The sequence below is a fragment of the Gopherus evgoodei genome, chromosome 12 (genome assembly GCF_007399415.2).
Source record: "Gopherus evgoodei ecotype Sinaloan lineage chromosome 12, rGopEvg1_v1.p, whole genome shotgun sequence".
Classification (NCBI taxonomy): Eukaryota; Metazoa; Chordata; order Testudines; family Testudinidae; genus Gopherus; species Gopherus evgoodei.
The window spans coordinates 3,442,471-3,461,198 of record NC_044333.1 but is presented as its reverse complement, the minus strand read 5'-3'; the positions used below and the strand labels follow the sequence as shown (position 1 = coordinate 3,461,198).

At 50.9% G+C, this 18,728-nt stretch overlaps 1 protein-coding gene across 5 annotated transcripts in view; it reads right to left on the bottom strand.

The window, feature by feature from the left end:
* HYDIN (HYDIN axonemal central pair apparatus protein) overlaps nucleotides 1-18,728 on the bottom strand; it is a 392,944-nt gene that overhangs the window by 90,218 nt on the left and 283,998 nt on the right. For all 5 annotated transcript variants that reach the window (XM_030581746.1, XM_030581750.1, XM_030581747.1 and 2 more), the window contains 9 exons: nucleotides 15,854-16,027; nucleotides 13,732-13,967; nucleotides 11,076-11,213; nucleotides 10,428-10,611; nucleotides 8,237-8,378; nucleotides 6,843-7,011; nucleotides 5,287-5,961; nucleotides 3,068-3,283; nucleotides 1,445-1,638 (listed from right to left, as the gene is read on the bottom strand). In XM_030581746.1, the coding sequence (XP_030437606.1) occupies nucleotides 1,445-1,638; nucleotides 3,068-3,283; nucleotides 5,287-5,961; nucleotides 6,843-7,011; nucleotides 8,237-8,378; nucleotides 10,428-10,611; nucleotides 11,076-11,213; nucleotides 13,732-13,967; nucleotides 15,854-16,027 (2,128 nt within the window). The remainder of the gene's footprint in view (nucleotides 1-1,444; nucleotides 1,639-3,067; nucleotides 3,284-5,286; nucleotides 5,962-6,842; nucleotides 7,012-8,236; nucleotides 8,379-10,427; nucleotides 10,612-11,075; nucleotides 11,214-13,731; nucleotides 13,968-15,853; nucleotides 16,028-18,728) is intronic.

Genomic DNA, 18,728 nt, shown 5'->3' with positions numbered 1-18,728 from the left:
GCCCTGACGGGCGGGAGCTAGGCAGGTTGGCAGCAGGTGAAGAATGGTTGTTTTCAGTATCTTGGCTTATTTCAGAAGAGCCAAGGGAGAAGCCTGTATTAACCCCAGGACCTCTGATAAACCTTCCCAACACATGCAGGAAGATGGCTCCTGCACTGCGGCAGGGTCTGGTGCTGGCCCTTTGTCCCCAGGAAGGGAAATTCCCAGTGAACAGGAGATTCCATCTGACCAGCAGTGTCGCTGTGGGTGATCTGCTCTGATGGGGAGCTGGAAGGAGGCACTGTCTGTGCTGAGTATAGGGAGTGAGCCTGCTTGCTGCACATATGGGCCAGCCTCGTCACCGGTATGGGAGTGAAGAGATTTTACTCTTTCTGCACCTGTCACAGCTAAAGTGGGAGCAACAGACCGATCCAGCATGAGAATGAAACATACACAGAGCAGGGCTGCCTACTTCTGACTCTCACAAAACTGAACTGCCTCTCCCTGCCCCTGCTCACTCCATCTGCCCCCCTCTGCCCACCCTCAGGGGGTTGGGGTACGGGACGGGGGTGAAAGCTCCAGCTGGGGGTGCTGATTCTCAGGTGGGGCCAGAAATGAGGGGTTCAGGGTGCAAGTGGGGGCCCCGGGCTGAGACCAAGGGGTTCAGGGTGCAGGAGGGGGCTCCAGGCTGGGACCAGGGGTTGGGGTGCAGGGGTGTGTGAGAGCTCTGGCTGGGGGTGCAGGCTCTGGAGTGGGGCTGGGCATGAGGGGTTCAGGGTGCAGGTGGGGGCTCCAGGCTGAGACCAAGGGGTTCAGAGGGCGGAGGGGGATCAGGGCTGGGGCAAGGGGTAGGGACATGGGACGCGGGCAGGGGTGCAGGCTTCAGGCAGTGCTTACCTCGAGCAGTTCCTGGAAGCAGCGGCATATCTCTGCTCCAGCTCCTACATGGAGGTGCAGTCAGGCGGCTCTGTTCGCTGCCCCATCTGCAGGTTCCCAGCCCTTGTATGCTGCGTTTGGGCAGGGGCAGCGTGTGGAGCCCCCTGGCTGCACCTACGCATAGATGCCAGAGGGGGACATGCAGCTGCTTCCAGGAGCTGTGTGGAGCCAGGGCAGGCAGGGAGCCTGCCTCAGCTCCACTGCGCCGCCAACCAGACTTTTAATGGCCCGATCAGCAGTGCTGACCAGAGCTGCCAGGGTCTCTTTTTGACTGGGCGTTTCGGTCAAAAACCAGACACTTGGCTACCCTAACAAAGAGCCCTAAGCACCTCCCTGCTACATGGAATCATCCACTGTTTCCACTGAGCAGCACCCACTGCTGTTCAGTGTGCCTGGGAGACATGTCCTGAGTGAGCAGAGTGGCCTGGTGGGATCCCTAAAAATCCCCAAGGCAGAAGGAATATCACCAGCCTCCAGTCTCTAGGGCTCCCTGCTAGAAGGCATCAGGCTAAGCTGCTTGGTAGCTCACCTGAGGATCTTTTCCTGGGACTGTTCCCCAATCAAGTTGCTTTGATCCAGCTCTGACAGTGGTGCCAGTGCTCCGGGGCCTGGCCCCTGAAGACCCTTCTTGCGGCCTGTGCTGCGCTTATCCTTCTGAGCCTCACGGCTGGACTCCGCTTTGTCCTTCTTCAGTCTACCTCTGGTTGGGGTGATCTGTTCTTCCTGCAACCCAGTGCGAGGGCAGGAAAAGACACTCAGAAATAGCTCAGGAGACCCCAGAGGAGGGGCAGCAAAGTACTCTACCAAGGCGCATTAGTACTTAGCCAAGAGCAATGGCACTGAGATGAAAGAGAAGCCAAGAAAGAAGGCAAAAGTCTTCTTTGTGCCCACTCATGTTTAAGCAGCAGCAGTCCATGGTTAGGGTCACTGTGTGCTTAGCCCTACATCCCTGAGATAAGGCCTCCAGCGTGTACAACAGGACAGATAACAAGTAATGAGCATCCACCCAACACTGGACTAATGGCTTCTTTTTGCGTAGGGTTTAGATCATTTGTTGTTGTTTTTTATTTAATCAAGGAAACCTCTCCTTGTGAAATGTCTGTACAATACTAACCCAGGACCGGTGCCAGGGTTTTTGGCACCCTAGGCGGGGGTCCTTCCATGCTCCCGGTCATTGGCGGCAATTCTACGGTGGGGGGGGGTCCTTCCGCGCTCCCGGTCTTCGGGGCACTTCGGCGGTGGGTCCCGGAGCGAGTGAAGGACCCGCCGCAGAATTGCCACTGACAACCCAGAGCGCGAAAGGACCCCCCGCCACCAAATTGCCGCCGAGGGCGGCAAAATGCTGCCCTCCCAAATCCTGGCGTTCTAGGCGACCGCTGGCCCTGTTCTAACCACAACAATGAGGTTGGTTAGTTTGTTGCTTTTCATGCTTTATAATAGTCTTTCAAAGGCTTTTCTTCCCCTTCCACCTCTTCCCCTTCTTTGCTGATTGACATTGATTTCCCCCCTGTGCTTTGAATTGAGCTGCAATGAAAATGGGTCTTTATTTAAAGGAAAATTGGAAAGAGGGTGTTTTTTTTAAATCAGCTAAGGTCCGAGTTCAGGTTCACGACCCAGCACTAACCCTCAAAGCAAACAAGGGAGCGGTGGTTCTTTAGAAGTTAGCAATGTCAGGGTCAGTGGGTAGGAAACAGCATGGCTAACATCTTCACAAACATGCACATCCAACTGCGATTCTAATCTGCACGCACAATTACCGTGACTCTGCAAGGGATCAGAAAAACTGCCTGTGTAGCTGACCGGTTGGAAGTGCCACGGCTCAGCTGGGTGTGAAGTCATTGGTAACAGTGTGAGCAAATCAGGTGCACAAGCACTCACACCTTTCAGAAAATCTAGGCCTTAAGGTTTACTATTATTTATTACCACAACACACATGACTCCAGTCAGGGAGCAGGACCCCATTGTGCAGTGCACTATACAAACACGGAGTATGGTTAGAGGCTGATGTCAGTCAAAATCTTCCAAGACACAGGGACTTGTCATGTCTCTGCTGCTAATTTCATTTTATGGTCAGGCCTTGCAGCTCACCAGCCTGATCATTCCCATCACCATGGGACCTTCTGCAAAGCAACATTTCCACTTAGTCCTGTACCTTCACCACAGGGACAGCAACAGAAGCATCTGCACTGCCCTCTGCATCCTTCTTTTCCTCATCCATATTTGTATCTTCAGGCACAACGAAGGTGAAATGCTTGAGGGCTTCTCCTGCCACATGAGCCATCCGCTTCTCTGGGTAGGGAATCACGGAGAAAAAGGCGGTCGGAGGGATGGGTGGCCCTGAGGGACCGAGCCCCAAGCCGTCCAGGACCTAAGCCATGAGAGAAAGCCTTTCCTTAATGCCTCATTCATCATTAATAAGGCAGCGAGTCTTTCACAGAGGTCATGGAAGTCATGGATTCCGTGACTTTCTGGGACCTCTGTGATTTCTGCACTGGGCCATGCAGCTGATCCCAGGGTCGCCTCAGCTGCTCAGGTGGCCCCAGGCAGCTGGTCCCAGGTGCTGCCCTGGAGCAGCAGTCCAGGAGCAGCAGCGGTGCCCCAGGCCACCCCCCCTCCAGCAGCAGCAGAGGCGGGGCCCCGAACCACCCCCAACCCAAAGGAGTAGTGACGGGGCCCTGAGCTGCCCCGCACCCTGGGGCACCAGCGACGGGGCCCCAGGTCACCCCCCGCCCTGAGCAGCAGCGGTGGCATGCCAGAGGTCCTCCTGCCCCTTCAAATCAGCAGCCACAGGAGCCCCTTCCAGAGCACCTAAGATTCGGTCAGGCATATTAATATAGTAAAAGTCATGGACAGATCAGGGCCAGGACTTTTTGTTTATTGTCTAGTATCAGAGGGGTAGCCGTGTTAGTCTGGATCTGTAAAAGCAGCAAAGAATCCTGTGGCACCTTATAGACTAACACACGTCTTGGAGCATGAGCTTTTGTGGGTGACCCATGAAAGCTCATGCTCCAAAATGTCTGTTAGTCTATAAGGAGCCACAGGATTCTTTGCTGTTTATTGTCTGTGAGCTGTCCATGACTTTTATTAAAAATACCCGTGACTAAATCATAGCCTTAATCACTAACCTCCAAGTCTTTCCTCTACAAAGAGGAATGGAGTGATAAACTGCCACCCAGGAGACAGGTGTGATAGTGGGTCGTTGCATAAGTGTAGTGGAAAAGCCCCAGAGCATGGCCAGCCTGTGGAAATCCTTCCTGCACGGCTCTGGGAAGAAATCTTTCGCATAGTCAGTTGCCTGGTAAGTTACAGATGTCAGCACGGTGGCACCATGATCCGCCTGGCTCTTGTGCCATTTGCAGCTAACTCTGTGGTGCTGATAATTCCATTAGAAAGGAGGAGCCAGGATGGCAGGTCCAGAGAAGAGGAGAGGAGAGAAAAGAGACACACTCAAAGGAAAGAGGATGGCAGGAGAATGAAAAAAGGAGGACTAGGAAGAGGAGGACAAGAAAATGAAAGTGGAAGAACAAAGACGGAGATAGTACTGGATAACACCACTCAGCATTTATTCAGCCTGAGCAGCAAAGAATCCTGTGGCACCTTATAGACTAACAGACGTTTTGGATCATGAGCTTTCATGGGTGAATACCCACTTCGTCAGATGTATTCATCAACGAAAGCTCATGCTCCAAAATGTCTGTTAGTCTATAAGGTGCCACAGGATTCTTTGCTGCTTTTACAGATCCAGACTAACACGGCTACCCCTCTGATACTATTCAGCCTGAGGTGCTTCTCAGGGCTAGTCTACACTAGGGGAGGGGACTGATCTAAGATACGCAACTTCAGCTACGTGAATAGCGTAGCTGAAGTCGAAGTATCTGAGATTGAGTTACCTACTGGAATCGACGTCTGCGGCTCCCCCTGTCGACTCCGCTACCACCGTTCGCGTTGGTGGAGTTCCGGAGTCGACAAGAGCGCATTCGGGGATCGATATATCGTGTCTAGATGAGACGCGATATATCGATCCCTGAGAAATCGATTGCTACCCGCCGATACGGCTGGTAGTGAAGATGTACCCTCAGACATGCAGCGCTGAACCTTTATTAACAGTGGGAATCATCACCCCCAGTTTACAGCGGGGGAAACCAAGGCAGAAAGAGGCTATATGATTTGCCCAATCCTGTGAGGTGCTGAGCTCCCTCAACTCCTACCACCTCTCAGCAGGTGCTCAGAATGGAGCCCCCAGCTGCAGAGCCTGGAGCGAACGTATGTAACAAACAGCCTGCCTTAGAGCTTTGCCACTGCAACCCTAGGCTGAGCGCGCGCCGAAGCCCAGTAACACCTGCTCTTGCTCACCATGGACAGTGCTTTTACCTGCTCTACTTCCGGCAGCTTGCCACTCTCCAAGATCCTCTTCCCACTGGTGTCCTCTGAGTTCAGTACATGGAAGTCCAAGCATGGCACCCCCACGTCTTTCTTTCCATCCTGGTCTTTGTCTGCTGCTTCTGCCCCTTCTCCCTCCAGCCCAGACACCTTAGAGTCCTCCAGGGCCTTTAGCTTTTCCAGGCGCTCCTTCTCGGCTCTCTCCTTTTCCAGCCGCTCTCTCTCAGCTCTTTCCTTCTCCAGCCTTTCCTGGCGCTCCCTTTCCCTGTCCTTCCGGCCCTTGCGGCCAGACGGAGCCTGACGCTGATCTTCTGCTTCATGCTGGGTCTCCTCAAGGCCTGGGGGCGGCAGTTGGACACCTTGCACCCGGTCCCAGAGTGACAAAATCTGGACAATTTCCCTCTGTGTGGCCTCATAGACTTTAAACCTCTGTGTCAAGTTCTTCTCACTGTCACTTACCACCTCCTTTTCCGTTTCCTCCTGCTCTGGGATCGGAGGCGGCATCGGCCCTAGCGGCAGGACGTCTGGCAGAATGAGTTTGCTCCGCTTTTTTTTGTCCTCCTTGTCACATGCCACAGAATCTGGGCGCTCTCTCACAGACACTTTCCTCTCCACCCCTTCGTTCAGTTTGAGGTCTGACCTATTGACAGTGGAGATACTGGCACCCTATACGGTCAGGATTATGGAAAAGGAAGGGAACATTTTTCAGTACTAACTCATAGCTTGTAAGATTATATTTGTATTACTTCACTGTGCTGGGCACTGCACAGACACAGAACAGAGATGGGCCCTGTCCCGAAGAGATTCCAATCTAGCTTATTTGATACAGAACCTTCCCACAACAAGTGTGCAAGGGCTATCGCATCCCTGCACAATTATGTCCTCAACGTCTCTTAACGGGAAGGCTACTGCATTCTCCTGGGTCTGAGTTTGAGATGCCAGCAATGTGGGTAGTGCTTTGGACAAGCCCAGGTTTCAGACAAAATTACTCTCTCCTGCAGGAGACTTCAATGAAGTCAATGGGATGAGTGTGTGCCCTGCACCTCGACAATCGGGCCCTAGTGAATGGACAGATCTGGCAGCATACCCTGAATGTAAAGTGATTCTGGCCCTCTCAGTCTATGGCGGGAAGCTGACGGCTGTCCAGTGCTTCCAGCCCAAAGCTGTATGAATCTATGGCTTGCCACAAAGAGCAGATGCCACCATGCAAAATGAGAAGAAAGGTCAACTCCAACATACCAGGGACTAAAAGCACATGCACTTTCTAGGTCAAAACCAACCAGTGCAATTGCCCTCGGAAATGAACTAGAGGTCGGCGTGGTCTATAGAGACCAGGGGTCCTATGCTGAGCGAGCACAGAGCTGCGCATGAGCTGAAGTTTCCCAACAGCCTTCAAGCACAGACCCTTGTAATATATTCATCACTAGCTGCTGATTCCCTGGCCTGGCAAATCACATGTGATACAAGCTGCTATGGTGCTGGCTTGTGTCCCATGACAGGGTCAGTGCAGAGGCGGTCATAAACACCTTCATAGCAGAACCACATACCTGTTTGCCTCCCAGCTGGCTTTTCCTTCCCAAGGCCTCATCTTTGTCTTTTCCAGACTCCCTCTTCCACCGTTTGGTTTTCTTCCTCATCTCTTCTTCCTCTCGCAAGCGCTCCAGTTCCTGCTGGTGCCTCTTTTCCTCGAGCTCTCGAGCCAACTTCTCCAGCTCCCTTCAGCAAAGCAGGCAGAAAACTCACTCAGCATAAACTCTCAGCTCTGCTGCAGCCCTGGGAAATCTATGCTCTTAGAACACCAGTTTGAGCTTGAGGCCTTGCTCCATAGTTCTCAGGCCAAAAGGGACCATCAGATCATCTAGTCTCACCTCCTGTAGGCTGCAGAGCTTCCAGGTCAATAATGCAGCCATTCACTTGGAAGCCCACACAATAAATAACTGAGCTCACGTTAATTTAAAAACAAACACATTGATTTTTCTTCTTCTTTTTGGGGAAACAAAATTTGGCCTCAACTGAGGAAAGCACTCAAGTATGTACTTAACTTTGAGCATGACCGTAAGTCCCACTGACTTAAATGGGACTTAAATACATGCTTAAAGTTAAGCATATGCATAAGCGCTCCTACTGAATAAGGAAGATTACCTGAATCAGAACCTAATTCTCTACCTCACACTCCTTTGGCTACAGTTAATATTTATGGCCAGTGCCACTATGGATATTAAGTCAGTGAGAGGGGTACTATGAAAATAGCAGTGTAAGAACTTATCTACTATGAAAATAACAGCAAAACTGAGCCAGTATAGTTCATATGTGATTTTAAAGGAATAGGAGGAGTTTCTGTGTCTCTAGAAGAGTTACAGTTGAATTTGCAGTGTTGTCCTTAATTTAGGATTGTTAAAGCACAATAATATGCAGTTTTATCCAACACTTCTCAAAGTGCTTTACACAGGAAGGGCAGTATTATTATCCCCATTTTACAGATGGGGTAACCAAGGCACAGAGAGGGGAAGTTACTTGCCAAGGTCACCCAGCAGCAGAGCCAAGACTAGAACTCAAGTCTCCCAAGTCCCAAGCCAGCACACTATCCTCTGGCCACCAACCTACAAAATGGGTAAAAGCAGGAGAGTCATTTGGTCCTTAAGAGTTTCCTACTATGCAAGAACAGAGGCTCCATCACCTCCTGTGAGCTGCTACTCCCACTTCTTGAACTGCTGAGGAGAAACAGAACTTCCTGCTGCTGCTTCTGAGCTATTCTTCCCACCATCCCATTCACCCATGCTCAGAACCACGACTCCTGCTTGATAAAACCAGACAAACCCACTGAAAAGTGGGTAATGCCAGCGCCTGGTGCAGGAAAAGAAACAACAGACAAGCCCAGAAGTGTCCCATGTGGAGGGCGGTGCAGCACTCCCAGGCAGCTATCCAGAGACAGTTCACACACCTCTTTTTCCGCTCCCGTAGCGCTTGGAGCAGTTCATTATCAAACTGAATTTTCTGCTCCTCAGTGAGAGCGTCATACTCTTCCTCATCCATCTCCTGGAGACGAGCCTTTTCCCTCGCAATGGCATCTTTCTGTTCCTGTTCTGTCATGCCAAACAGAGAAATGCACCGGCTGAAATCATAGCTCAGTGCTCAGGACAGGCCTTCCCCTGCTGCCAGCTTGTGCAGCGCCCCAGGGTCACACAAAGGTGTGTGTCCCTGCTCCGATTAGCTGGCACTGAGTTAGGTGCTGGGGGGGAAGGCAGGGGGCCTCATACATCTACACTGAAGTGTAAGCCCAGAGCTCAAACTCAGGCTTTACCCCCTGTCTGTCCACACACAAATCACACTAAACTAGGGCTCAGACCCAGACTCCCAGGACCCTACAGGGGTCGAGGGTCCGAGCCTGTATCAAGCTGGGACCCAGGGTTCAAGCCCTCTTGCTTTGCAGCACAGATGCGGCCCCACTGGGCTTGTTCTTTGGGAATCTGCCAATAGCATCCCAGAATCCCATGGGCCAACTCTCTGTGACCTCCGGACTGTCAAGTTTCCCACACAGCACCTTGAGCAAAGGGCTCGAGTGACCACGTTTTGGAAGAGCGCTAGGAAGTCTGGGAGATGGGGGCTGGACTGGAGCCCGCATAATGCAGTGTAGGGGCCCAGGGTTCAACAGTTCCTAGCCTGGGGTTACACATGGGTGTAGCTGCTCAAGCTCTAGGTTAACACATCCTGGGTCTGCTGACTTGAATTCTGCCACCCCTGGGCTTGCATTGCAGTGTAGACAGATCCTGTGAGTCCTACAATGCCGGCCCCACTGTATTTTGTGCATTGTGAAGCTGGATCCCGGGGCAGCTTTGGCTCTAAAACTACAGGTGCTATGGGAGAGAGGGTAGCAGGTTCCACCCATATAACTATGTGAATGGGATGTCCCACGAGACCCAGCCTCAGCAGGAACCCAAAGAATCCACAGACCTACTTGATGGCCCTAATGCAAGCAGCATAGCTACCCCAAAAACAGAGCTAGAACTCAGATTCGTCCCAGGCACCTGGACTGTGCCGATCTCTTCCATGAGAATTTCTCTTCCCCATTCCAACTGCCAGTGTCCTCAGCACACTAGGGGGCTCTGAGTATACGCCCCTAAAAACAGCTCCCCTGTTAGGCTTAGCAGCCCTTTGACTCCTGGAAGCCAGTCCACCTACACCCTGTTTCCCTGCCAGTCTCTCTGCCAGGCCTGCGCTGCTCCGCCCACTAGCTGCCTGACAGTGACTGCCCAGAATCTGCCACCAGCTGCCAGGACAGCCTTCCACCGGTGAAGCTAGATCTTTTCTTTCAAACAAAGCTGTAACTCTTCTGTGTCTCTGCCCAAGGATAAACACCCTTTCAAGTGCTATTTAAAAACATGTGACTATAGGTGTGGAAAGCTGCAGTAACTCCTGTGAAATGACCAAAAAGAGGGATTCTGGTGTTTAGCTTGTATTGCTTCCTAGATATGGTGATAGGCACTCTAGAAATTAGGACTGGTCAAAAAATTTCCTTTGAAACTGTTCTTCAATGGAAAACTGGGTTTAGGACTAACCAAAACATTCTGAGAAAAGTGTCTGCTTTCTGCAGGAAATTTCAATTTTTGTCAAAAACCCAAATGCCCAAACATGGAAATATTTCAGTTTGTATATTCTGCCACAGTGCTTCATGGGAGTTGTACCTTGGTTACCGTGTGTCCCCATTTGCCTTTAAGGGACAGGATCCTGAACTGGACTGCATCTCCCATTACGCACCACATCCAGGGATACCCGCGATGCACTGCCTCCCATCTCCAAGAGAGATTGTGATGCATCATGGGAGATGAAGTCTGACAGGGACCCTGGCCTGTAAATGAGAACAGGAGCACAAGACACCTGAGCTACAACTCCAATAAGGTTACACAGTAACAATTCCAAATTGAAATATTCTGGTATCTGAATTTTCACCCCACAAAAAATCAAAATTTTCTGTTGAAAATGCAGATGAAATTGTTTTTTTTGTTTTGGTGAAAATTTTCTGAGGTGGAAAAATCCCCCCAGTTTTCTGACAGCTGATATTAGAACTGCCCAGACAGACATACAGATGTGTAGAGGTGTGAGTGTCAGGGGGTTCAGAGAAGAATCCTTCTCACCTTCCTGCTCTTTCTTGGCCTTCTCCCTAGCCTTCATGGCAGCATAATCCTGGAACAGGTTCACCGTGTAGATGTAACGCCGGTTGTTGATTGCTTTGAGCAGGCAAAGGAGAGCAGAAGGCATATTGCGGGCAAAGAGTGTCTCTAGTCCATCAAACACCACTCCCCGATAGCAGTCACTCAGCTGTGAATGTGGAACACAAAGGGCATAAATCCATCCTAATGAGTACACAGTATGGTCATCAGCAAATAAAACTGCTCTGATGTAAAAACATATTAGCAAGCACTATCCCCAATTATCTGAAATAGGCACAGATTCCAAGGCCTGAAAGGACCACTCTGATCACCTCCTCTGACCTGCTGCACAGGCCAGAGAAGCTCACCCACTGACTCCGCCATCAAGTTCAAAATTTCTGGTTGAGCTAGAGCAGAACAGCAGCACATCTCCACCTGTTTTGATTTTCTCTGCATATTTCTCTCTCTCTATGCCCCTTACTGCCCTGGCCTGTCTCTCCATTGCCTTAACCTATCATTTAAATCAAACCTTGACAACACCACATTCCCCATCCCTTCACACAAACATCCTCACCCAATACACTAAGCTTCATGACCAGCATTTCCTTTTACCCAGGTGAGCACCTGCCATACCTGCATCCTCTCTGAAAGGATCTCCACCAGTAGCTCCTCGGGAAGCATGCAGCTCATCAGCCCCGATTCTCCTGCCATGCTGGCACTGACGCTGAGCCGTCGCTGGACAGGAGCACTGGGAATAGGGCTCGGAGGAACCTGCAGCATTCACCACCCCAAGGAAAAAAATGCTTCAGAAAAACCCATATAATTCCTCTGGAGACCAAGCTCATTTCTTCTGCCCACCACATCAGCCCCTTCACCCTACCAGCTAAGACTGCGGTCACATGCTAATGGCGCAGATTAGCCCAGAAGTCACAGGACTGGAACGCTCCTCAGGAGATCATCAAGCTCAGCCCTCTGTGCTGAGGCAGGACCAAGGAAAACTTAGACCAGTCCTGGCAGGTGTTTGTCCAGCCTGTTCTTAAAAACAAGAATGCTGGGGATTCTACACCCTCTGAGTCTGACAGCGACGCACTGGTAACTATACTTGAAGTACAGCCTTCCAACCAGTTGAGCACCCACTTCCCTCCAGGCTTAGTGTTGTGAGTTCTCGAGTTGTGAGGCTGCTGCTCAGTCCATGGCCATGGGAAGGGAGCTCAGGACAGGAGGAATTTTCTTCCCATGAGTAGGCAAGGGCTAGGGACAACCACAGTCCTGCAGTCTGGGAGAGTGTGGGGACTGCTCCCTCACTGGGGGCAGCACACACCTGCTGGGATAGCAAAGAGGAGGTGGAACTGCTCCACCCCCGCACTTTGGCAGGGCATGGAGCGGGAGGAGGCTGCCCTGTTCCACAGAAGGGGGCAGCATGCCCATTACCACTGGGTCTGGGAGCTGTGTGAAGGGAGCAGGGTGATGAAGTTCCTTAATACTGACCCCAACACAGTGGGACTCAGACAGCCTCCTGGCTGCGCTGGTTGTGGATACACAGATACCCGAGACCCTCTATTGCTGTGTCTACACTAGAAGCGTGAGCCGATTTAATAGAATCATAGAATGTCAGGGTTGGAAGGAACCTCAGGAGGTCATCTAGTCCAACTCCTGCTCAAAGCAGGATCAATCCCCTGACAGATTTTTGCCCCAGATCCCGAAATGGTCCCCTCAAGGAGCCAATAAGGTCAGTTAGGGGCATGATTCTTTAGGACATTTTCATACTGGAAGGAAGTTATACTGGCTAAAATGTGCTTTTGCTGGTGTAGCTTATTTTGTTTAGAGAACTAGTATGAGCTACACTGGCTTAGCTGCTAAGCTGAGTCCCCACGAGGGGGATTTGCCATGTAGCCATATCAGTACAGCATCCCCTTGCTAGTGTAGGCTAGACCCTTTTCCGTAAGGAGCCAGATCAGGCATTTTTTTTTATGTCTCAACCTACATATTTATTAACAAAAAGGCAGGTACTACCACCTGTGTAGGATGTCTGTACCCAGGGTACTGGACTGGGACACTGGAGACCTGGGCCTAGTCCTCATTCTCCCACTAATTTGCCATGTCACCTTGGGCAAGACACGTAGATACAAATTTTCAATAAGGCCCTCTCATTTTGGGTGCTTTGGTTTATGGGTACCCAACTGTCAGAGAGTGGTTGGCCCTCCAAAGGGGTCAGGCACCCAGCTGCACAAGGGGGAATGACTGATGCACCTTTGGTTAACCTGGGTGCACTTAACTCGCTGAGTAACGAGGAAAATGTCTGCGACTCTCAGAGCCCAGGTCTATAGACTGAGGCTGCCGGGGCTCCGTGTCCCTCAGACTTGAAGTTTAGAGCTACTGCACACACTGACTTCACTGGCATGGTGGGTGCTCAGGCCCCAGGTGTCCAGAGCTGAGCACTCAAAAATGATGGCAACGAAAATTAGAGGCCACACTTGAAAACTTGGACTTTCAAACTTCTCTGAGCCTCAGTTACTCCAGCTATAAAAGCTGAGCAGGACAACGCTAACACCTCACTACGCTAACACACAGAACACACTGAGCCAGATCCACACCAAACTCTTCAGGATATGTGTGCACATTGCTGGCGCTTAACAAACAACTAACCCCCATCAAACCCTTGGAGATGCACCTCAGCCCTCCCTCCTAGCACAAGAGACTGCCCAGCCCCAGGGCTCTCGAGTAGCTAACTTTGCCTAATTCAATAGTGCTTTGTCACATGGACTAAACCCACTAGAGACTAGAACAGGGATAGGCAATCTATGGCATGTGTGCTGAAGGCAGCACGTGAGCTGATTTTCAGTGGCACTCACACTGCCTGGGGCCTGGCCACCGGTCCAGGGGGCTCTGCATTTTAATTTAATTTTAAATGAAGCTTTTAAAATATTTTTAAAACCTTATTTACTTTACATACAACACTAGTTTAGTTATGTATTATAGACTTATAGCAAAAGACCTTCTAAAAACGTTAAAATGTATGACTGGTACACGAAACCTTAAATCAGAGTGAATAAATGAAGACTCGGCACAGCACTTCTGAAAGGTTGCCAACCCCTGGTCTAGAACAAGACCACCAGGCTTATTTTTACTTGTGAGCACACAGGTCAAAACCCTAAGTCAGCAAAGATGAAAACCCAGTGCAGTAACCCACTGGGCCAGTGTAGCCCCAGCGCAGGAGTCAGTTTCTCACACACTGTTAGAAGAATGGTGGAATAATCTCATCTGTTTACTGATGTGAATTGTCTCTTACCTGTGATCCTGTTTGATCTGACTGGTGCTGCTGCTTCTGTGCCTGCGAGGCATGGCCTTCTGACTTCCCCCTGCCTGTTGCTGTGCTGCCCCTGTAGCCCTTGGAGGTGATGGACTGTGGCCCGGTTTTGGTCTCAGAGCTTGGCTGGCTAACCTCTGTGGTATGCTTGGCCAAAGCCTCAACACTCAGTCTTGTGCTCAGAGCTGTCTGCCCCGCAGAGCCCTCAGAAGACTGACCTGCAAGGATGAAAGAGGAGTTCAGCCTCAGGGGGAGAAGGGGCAAATCACATCCAATCCGCAGAAGATTGGCTACAGCAGTTAGCGTTCCTCGAACTGCCAGGGATGAACACGCTTCTTCATCCAAGTCACTGAAGCTGAACCTGCTGGCATCCTGCCTCTGCCTGCCGGCGGAGCTGATCAGACACATGGGGGAGCATGCCACACTCTCCCAAGGGACCCTCCCTGGGAGTTTGGAGCTCCAGAATGGATTAGGCCATTCAGGCACAAGCTGGCCATTAGCACCAGGGGTCATATCTGATTGCACAGAACACACATTCCTGCCTACGTTTCTGTCATTGTCGAGGTAAAGTGCAAAGGAGGATACATGGGTTCTATGGCCAGAGACTTTTAGTTCTCAAAGGCTATGGTGACAGACAGTTATAAAAGCCTGTGTAGAGAGAGAAATACTGATGTCGAACAAATAAATGAACAATCCTCTGTGAGACTGTCACTGACTCCAGAGAGACCAGGACTCAGTTGCAAGTGGCTCTGTCATTCATGGTTTGTCCAGCGAGATGGACAGCAGAACAGGAAAATCCAAATCCACACCCCTTCGCCCACTGCACCATGAGGAGCAGAACCCAGGGTAGAGAGGGATTAATGTGACTACTTCGTAGAACTGAACCACTCATCCTTCTGCCCCACGAAGCAAGGAACAGAGCCCAGTGCTCCACCAAGTGGACAGGAGATGAGCCCCAGAGCACAAATAAAGGCCTTTCACAGCTGCTGGCGCTGCTCGTGCTGTATCTGTTCCAAGGGGAACCGTGAGGCTTTGTTCTCCAGGGCTCTCAATGCAGCACCTCTTGCCTGCACCATGTTTGGGCACAAAAACTGTTGGGAAAATCGTTCCTATTAACCCTCTCTAGCCTGGGGGTCTCCATGTCCCTCTGCTTGGGATTTCAGTCCTCAAAGCAGGACCCCATGAGGTGAGCAAAACCCCCAGGCTGCCATCTCCAAGCTTGCTAGTGTGCACAGCTCACCAGGTCCCAGGGGTAATGGCACAGGATCTAAGAGCAGGAGTCTGAGAGAATTTGCAGGAGCAACTTCTCTGCACAAAACCTTCAAAGATGTGAAATGAATCCATTCGTATTTTTTTGTAACTCGCTGTATAACTGACCTGGGGATTATGTTTCACACACCCCATGCTCATTAAATCACTATCTTTTCAAGCCAATCATTTTGGATCTTAATGGGCACTGCAGGGGACTTCAACTTCAGCAACAAGATATCATGAAAAGCATTTCTGGACGATCATAGCAGGAAGCCTGGGCAGACTGGCTGTAACCACCCATGAATTAGGGCAATCTCTTAGAAAAGCACCAGAGTGTTTTACCTCTAGTATGAAAAGGAATACATCCAGAGCATTACAATGGAATGACATGCCTAGGTTCTAACATCAGAGACAGAGAGATTTTTAACAGGCAAGAGCCATTATAGACTGCAAGTTGGACTTTGCATTACTGGGGATTCTGCATCTCTGAACCCTCATATTCTTCTTGATTTCAAGGCTAGAAATCCATTATTGTCCAGCATTACTGCTATTCAACTAGAGTGGTAATCTAACTGCAAACTGAGAAGATCACTTTACGCTCCAGCTTCTACCGTCTGTGGAGCTCCCCATGGGATTTCATACCCAGATGCATCAAAGCTCTCTCCACCCATCCCCGAGGTTACCAAGAGCCCCTGTGGGTTGCTGAAAAGTCTTCATGACAATGCACTAGAGGGAGAAAATGAAGGGAGGGGATGGCAAGACCCTATGATCGAAATGGTGCTGGGGTCATGCCCAGCGTTTCTGTGCAGCACGGCTGTTCAGCCTTTGTGCTGCTGAAGGTCTGAGCTCTTACCAGTTTCCTCTGACTCTCGATGTGCCTGCTCAATGGCAGCCCTGATGCACAGCTCCCGTGCGCGAAGCCCCGCAGAACTGCTCCTGTCGGAGAGGGCTTCCAGCACCACAGCGTCGATGGATAGGTAGGCAGCACTGTAGTGTTTGGCCAAGGTGACAGCTGCAGTTGTCTTTCCTTTACAGAAAGGGAAGTCTCTGATGAAATTCATGTGTGGTGCATCTTTATCTAGACATTGTATGAGCAAGTGCTTTGAAATGGCCTGGTGTGGGATTTGTAACCCCTGTGAATAGCAGAGCAATTGTCACTTTAAAAAGAATGGCCAGTGATACCAGTGACGAGATGGACATTATGGGTATGGGCATAAATCTAATCTATCTCACACTGGTTATGAAAGGGGATGAATTTGGCCCACTAACTTCAATGGAGTTACATCAGGGATGAGTTTGGCTCAGGGCACCAAACTAACAGGTAGTTAAAGGCAGCGCAAATCCCACTGATTCCTCCATATAAACAGCAGTATCAGTCACACATCGGAGCCAGGCTGGTAAGAAAAGCAGTGTTAGTGGTTAAGTGATATAGCTAGCACCGTTTTTGGCACTGAACAGTGTGCAAGTAAAACTGTTACTAACCTTTCCATAACTGTTGTTCTCTGAGATGTATTGCACATGTTCATTCCGATTTGGGGGTGTGCGTGCCCGGAACACAGGTATCGGAAATTTTTCCCCCTACTGGTATCCGTCAGGTTGGCTCTGGTGCCCCCTGGTGGCCCATGCACCTCAGTTTCTTCTTACCAGCCACACCGAGAACGGGGCCGGTGGGTCAGTCTTGGAATGGACAGGTGCAACACATCTCGAAGAACAACAGTTACAGAAAGGCTAGTAACCATTTTTTCTTCTTCAGGTGCTTGCACATGTCCATTCAAATTGGTCTCGGAGTTCAAGGGCAAGCCGACTGTAGCATCGCTTGGCCAAGCTGCGCATTGTCTCTGGCCTGTTGAGTAATGACACAGTGTGTAGAAAAAGTATGTGCCGAGGACCAGATTGCTGCCCTACAGATATCTTGAATAAGGACTTGGGCCAGGAAAGCCACCGCTGAGGCCTGGGACCCCGTAGAATGAGCAGTCAGGTTTGAGAGACAGGGAATGCCTGCAAGGTCGTAACACGCTTTGATACAGGACGTTATCCACAACGAGATTCTTTGAGCCAAGATGGGGAGCCCACTATCGCTATGAAGAGTTACGGAGACTTACAAAATGGTTTGATCCTTTCGATATAAAACACCAGGGCTCGTCTAACGTCCAAGGAGTGCAAGTGTTGTTCCTCCCCATTTGCATGCAGTTTAGTGTACAAAATTGTTAGAAAAATGGGCTGGTTGTAGTGAAACTGGAACATCACCTTGGGAAGGAAACTCGGGTGTGGTAGTAACTGCACCTTGTCCTCAAAGAAGATTGTACAAAAAGGCTCTGCTGTGAGGGCTTGGATCTCCGACACTCTCCTGGCCGAGGTGACTGCCAATAGAAACGCCACCTTCCAAGACAAGTGCAGCAGTGAACATGTTGCTAGTGGCTTGAATGGTGGCCCCGTCAATTTCAAAAGGACAAGATTCAGATCCCGGGGGGGAATGGATCTCTTATCTGTGGGAATATCCTCTCTATGCCTTTAAGGAAGCGAATTACCACCTCATGTGAGAAGACTCACCAGGGCCGCCCAGAGGATTCAGGGGGCCTGGGGTCTTCAGCAGCGGGGCGGTAATTCAGTGGTGGGGGGCCCCCGCTTCAGCGGTAATTCGGCAGCGGAGGGGTCCTTCCGCTCCAGGACCCATTGCCAAAGTGCCCCGAAGACCCACGGCGGGGGCCCCCTGCCACCAAATTGCTGCCAAAGACCTGGCACTTTGGCAGTGGGTCCCGCTTTGGTGGTAATTTGGCAGCGGGAGGTCTTTCCACCCCTGAGCGGAAGGACCCCCCACCGCCGAATTGCTGCTGAAGACCCAGAACAGAAGCAGCTCTGGAGGCCCAGGCCCCACGAGAGTTTTCTGGGGCCCCTGCAGCAAGTGAAGGACCCCGCTCCGGGGGCCCCAAAAATCTCTTGTGAGGGCCCCTGAGGGGCCTGGGGCAAATTGCCCCACTTGCTCCCCTCTCTGGGCTGCCCTGAGACTCACCTACTGTCTATTTTCAGGTGGAATGCTGAGATGGCTGCCAGGTGGACCTTGACTGAGGAGAGGGCAAGGCCCTGCTCCTTCAGAGATAGGAGGTAGTCCAAGATGAGCTGTAATGAAGCCTCCAGTATTTAAAGCTGTGGAGCCTCGCATCAGTTTGCTTTGACAAGAGCGAAGGGCTTTCAAAGGGCAAGTCCTGCAAAGTCTGCTGAACCTTCTGCAGGAGCCAGGATGTCTGTAAGCATGAGCTCCTGAGCCGCAGAATCAGCCGCATCCAGGCTGCTTGCAGGGAGGCTCCGACAACTGATTTGCCCTCATCCACAAGAACTCCTGCTGATTGTCCTGTGGGAGTTTGTCTTTAAATCTGTTCATAGTCTCCCACATATTAAAATCACAGTGACCCAGCAGAGCCTGCTGGTTTGCTATGCAAAGTTGAAGACCTCCCGTTGAATATGCTTTCCTCCCAAGCAGGTCCAACTTTTGGGGGTCTTTTGCCCTTGATGTATGTCCCGTCTGGCCCTGATGGTCCCTCTCATTCATGGCTGCCACCATGAGTGACCCAGGGGGAGGGGGAGAAAATAAATTCAGAGCCCTGGGCAGGCACAAAGTATTTCTGCTCAGTTCTCTTGGCAGTGGGTGGGAGGGAGGCTGGGGTCTGCCAGAGGACCTTGATGGGTTTCATAATTGCCTCATGCAATGGAAGGTGACTCTTGCAGGTGTT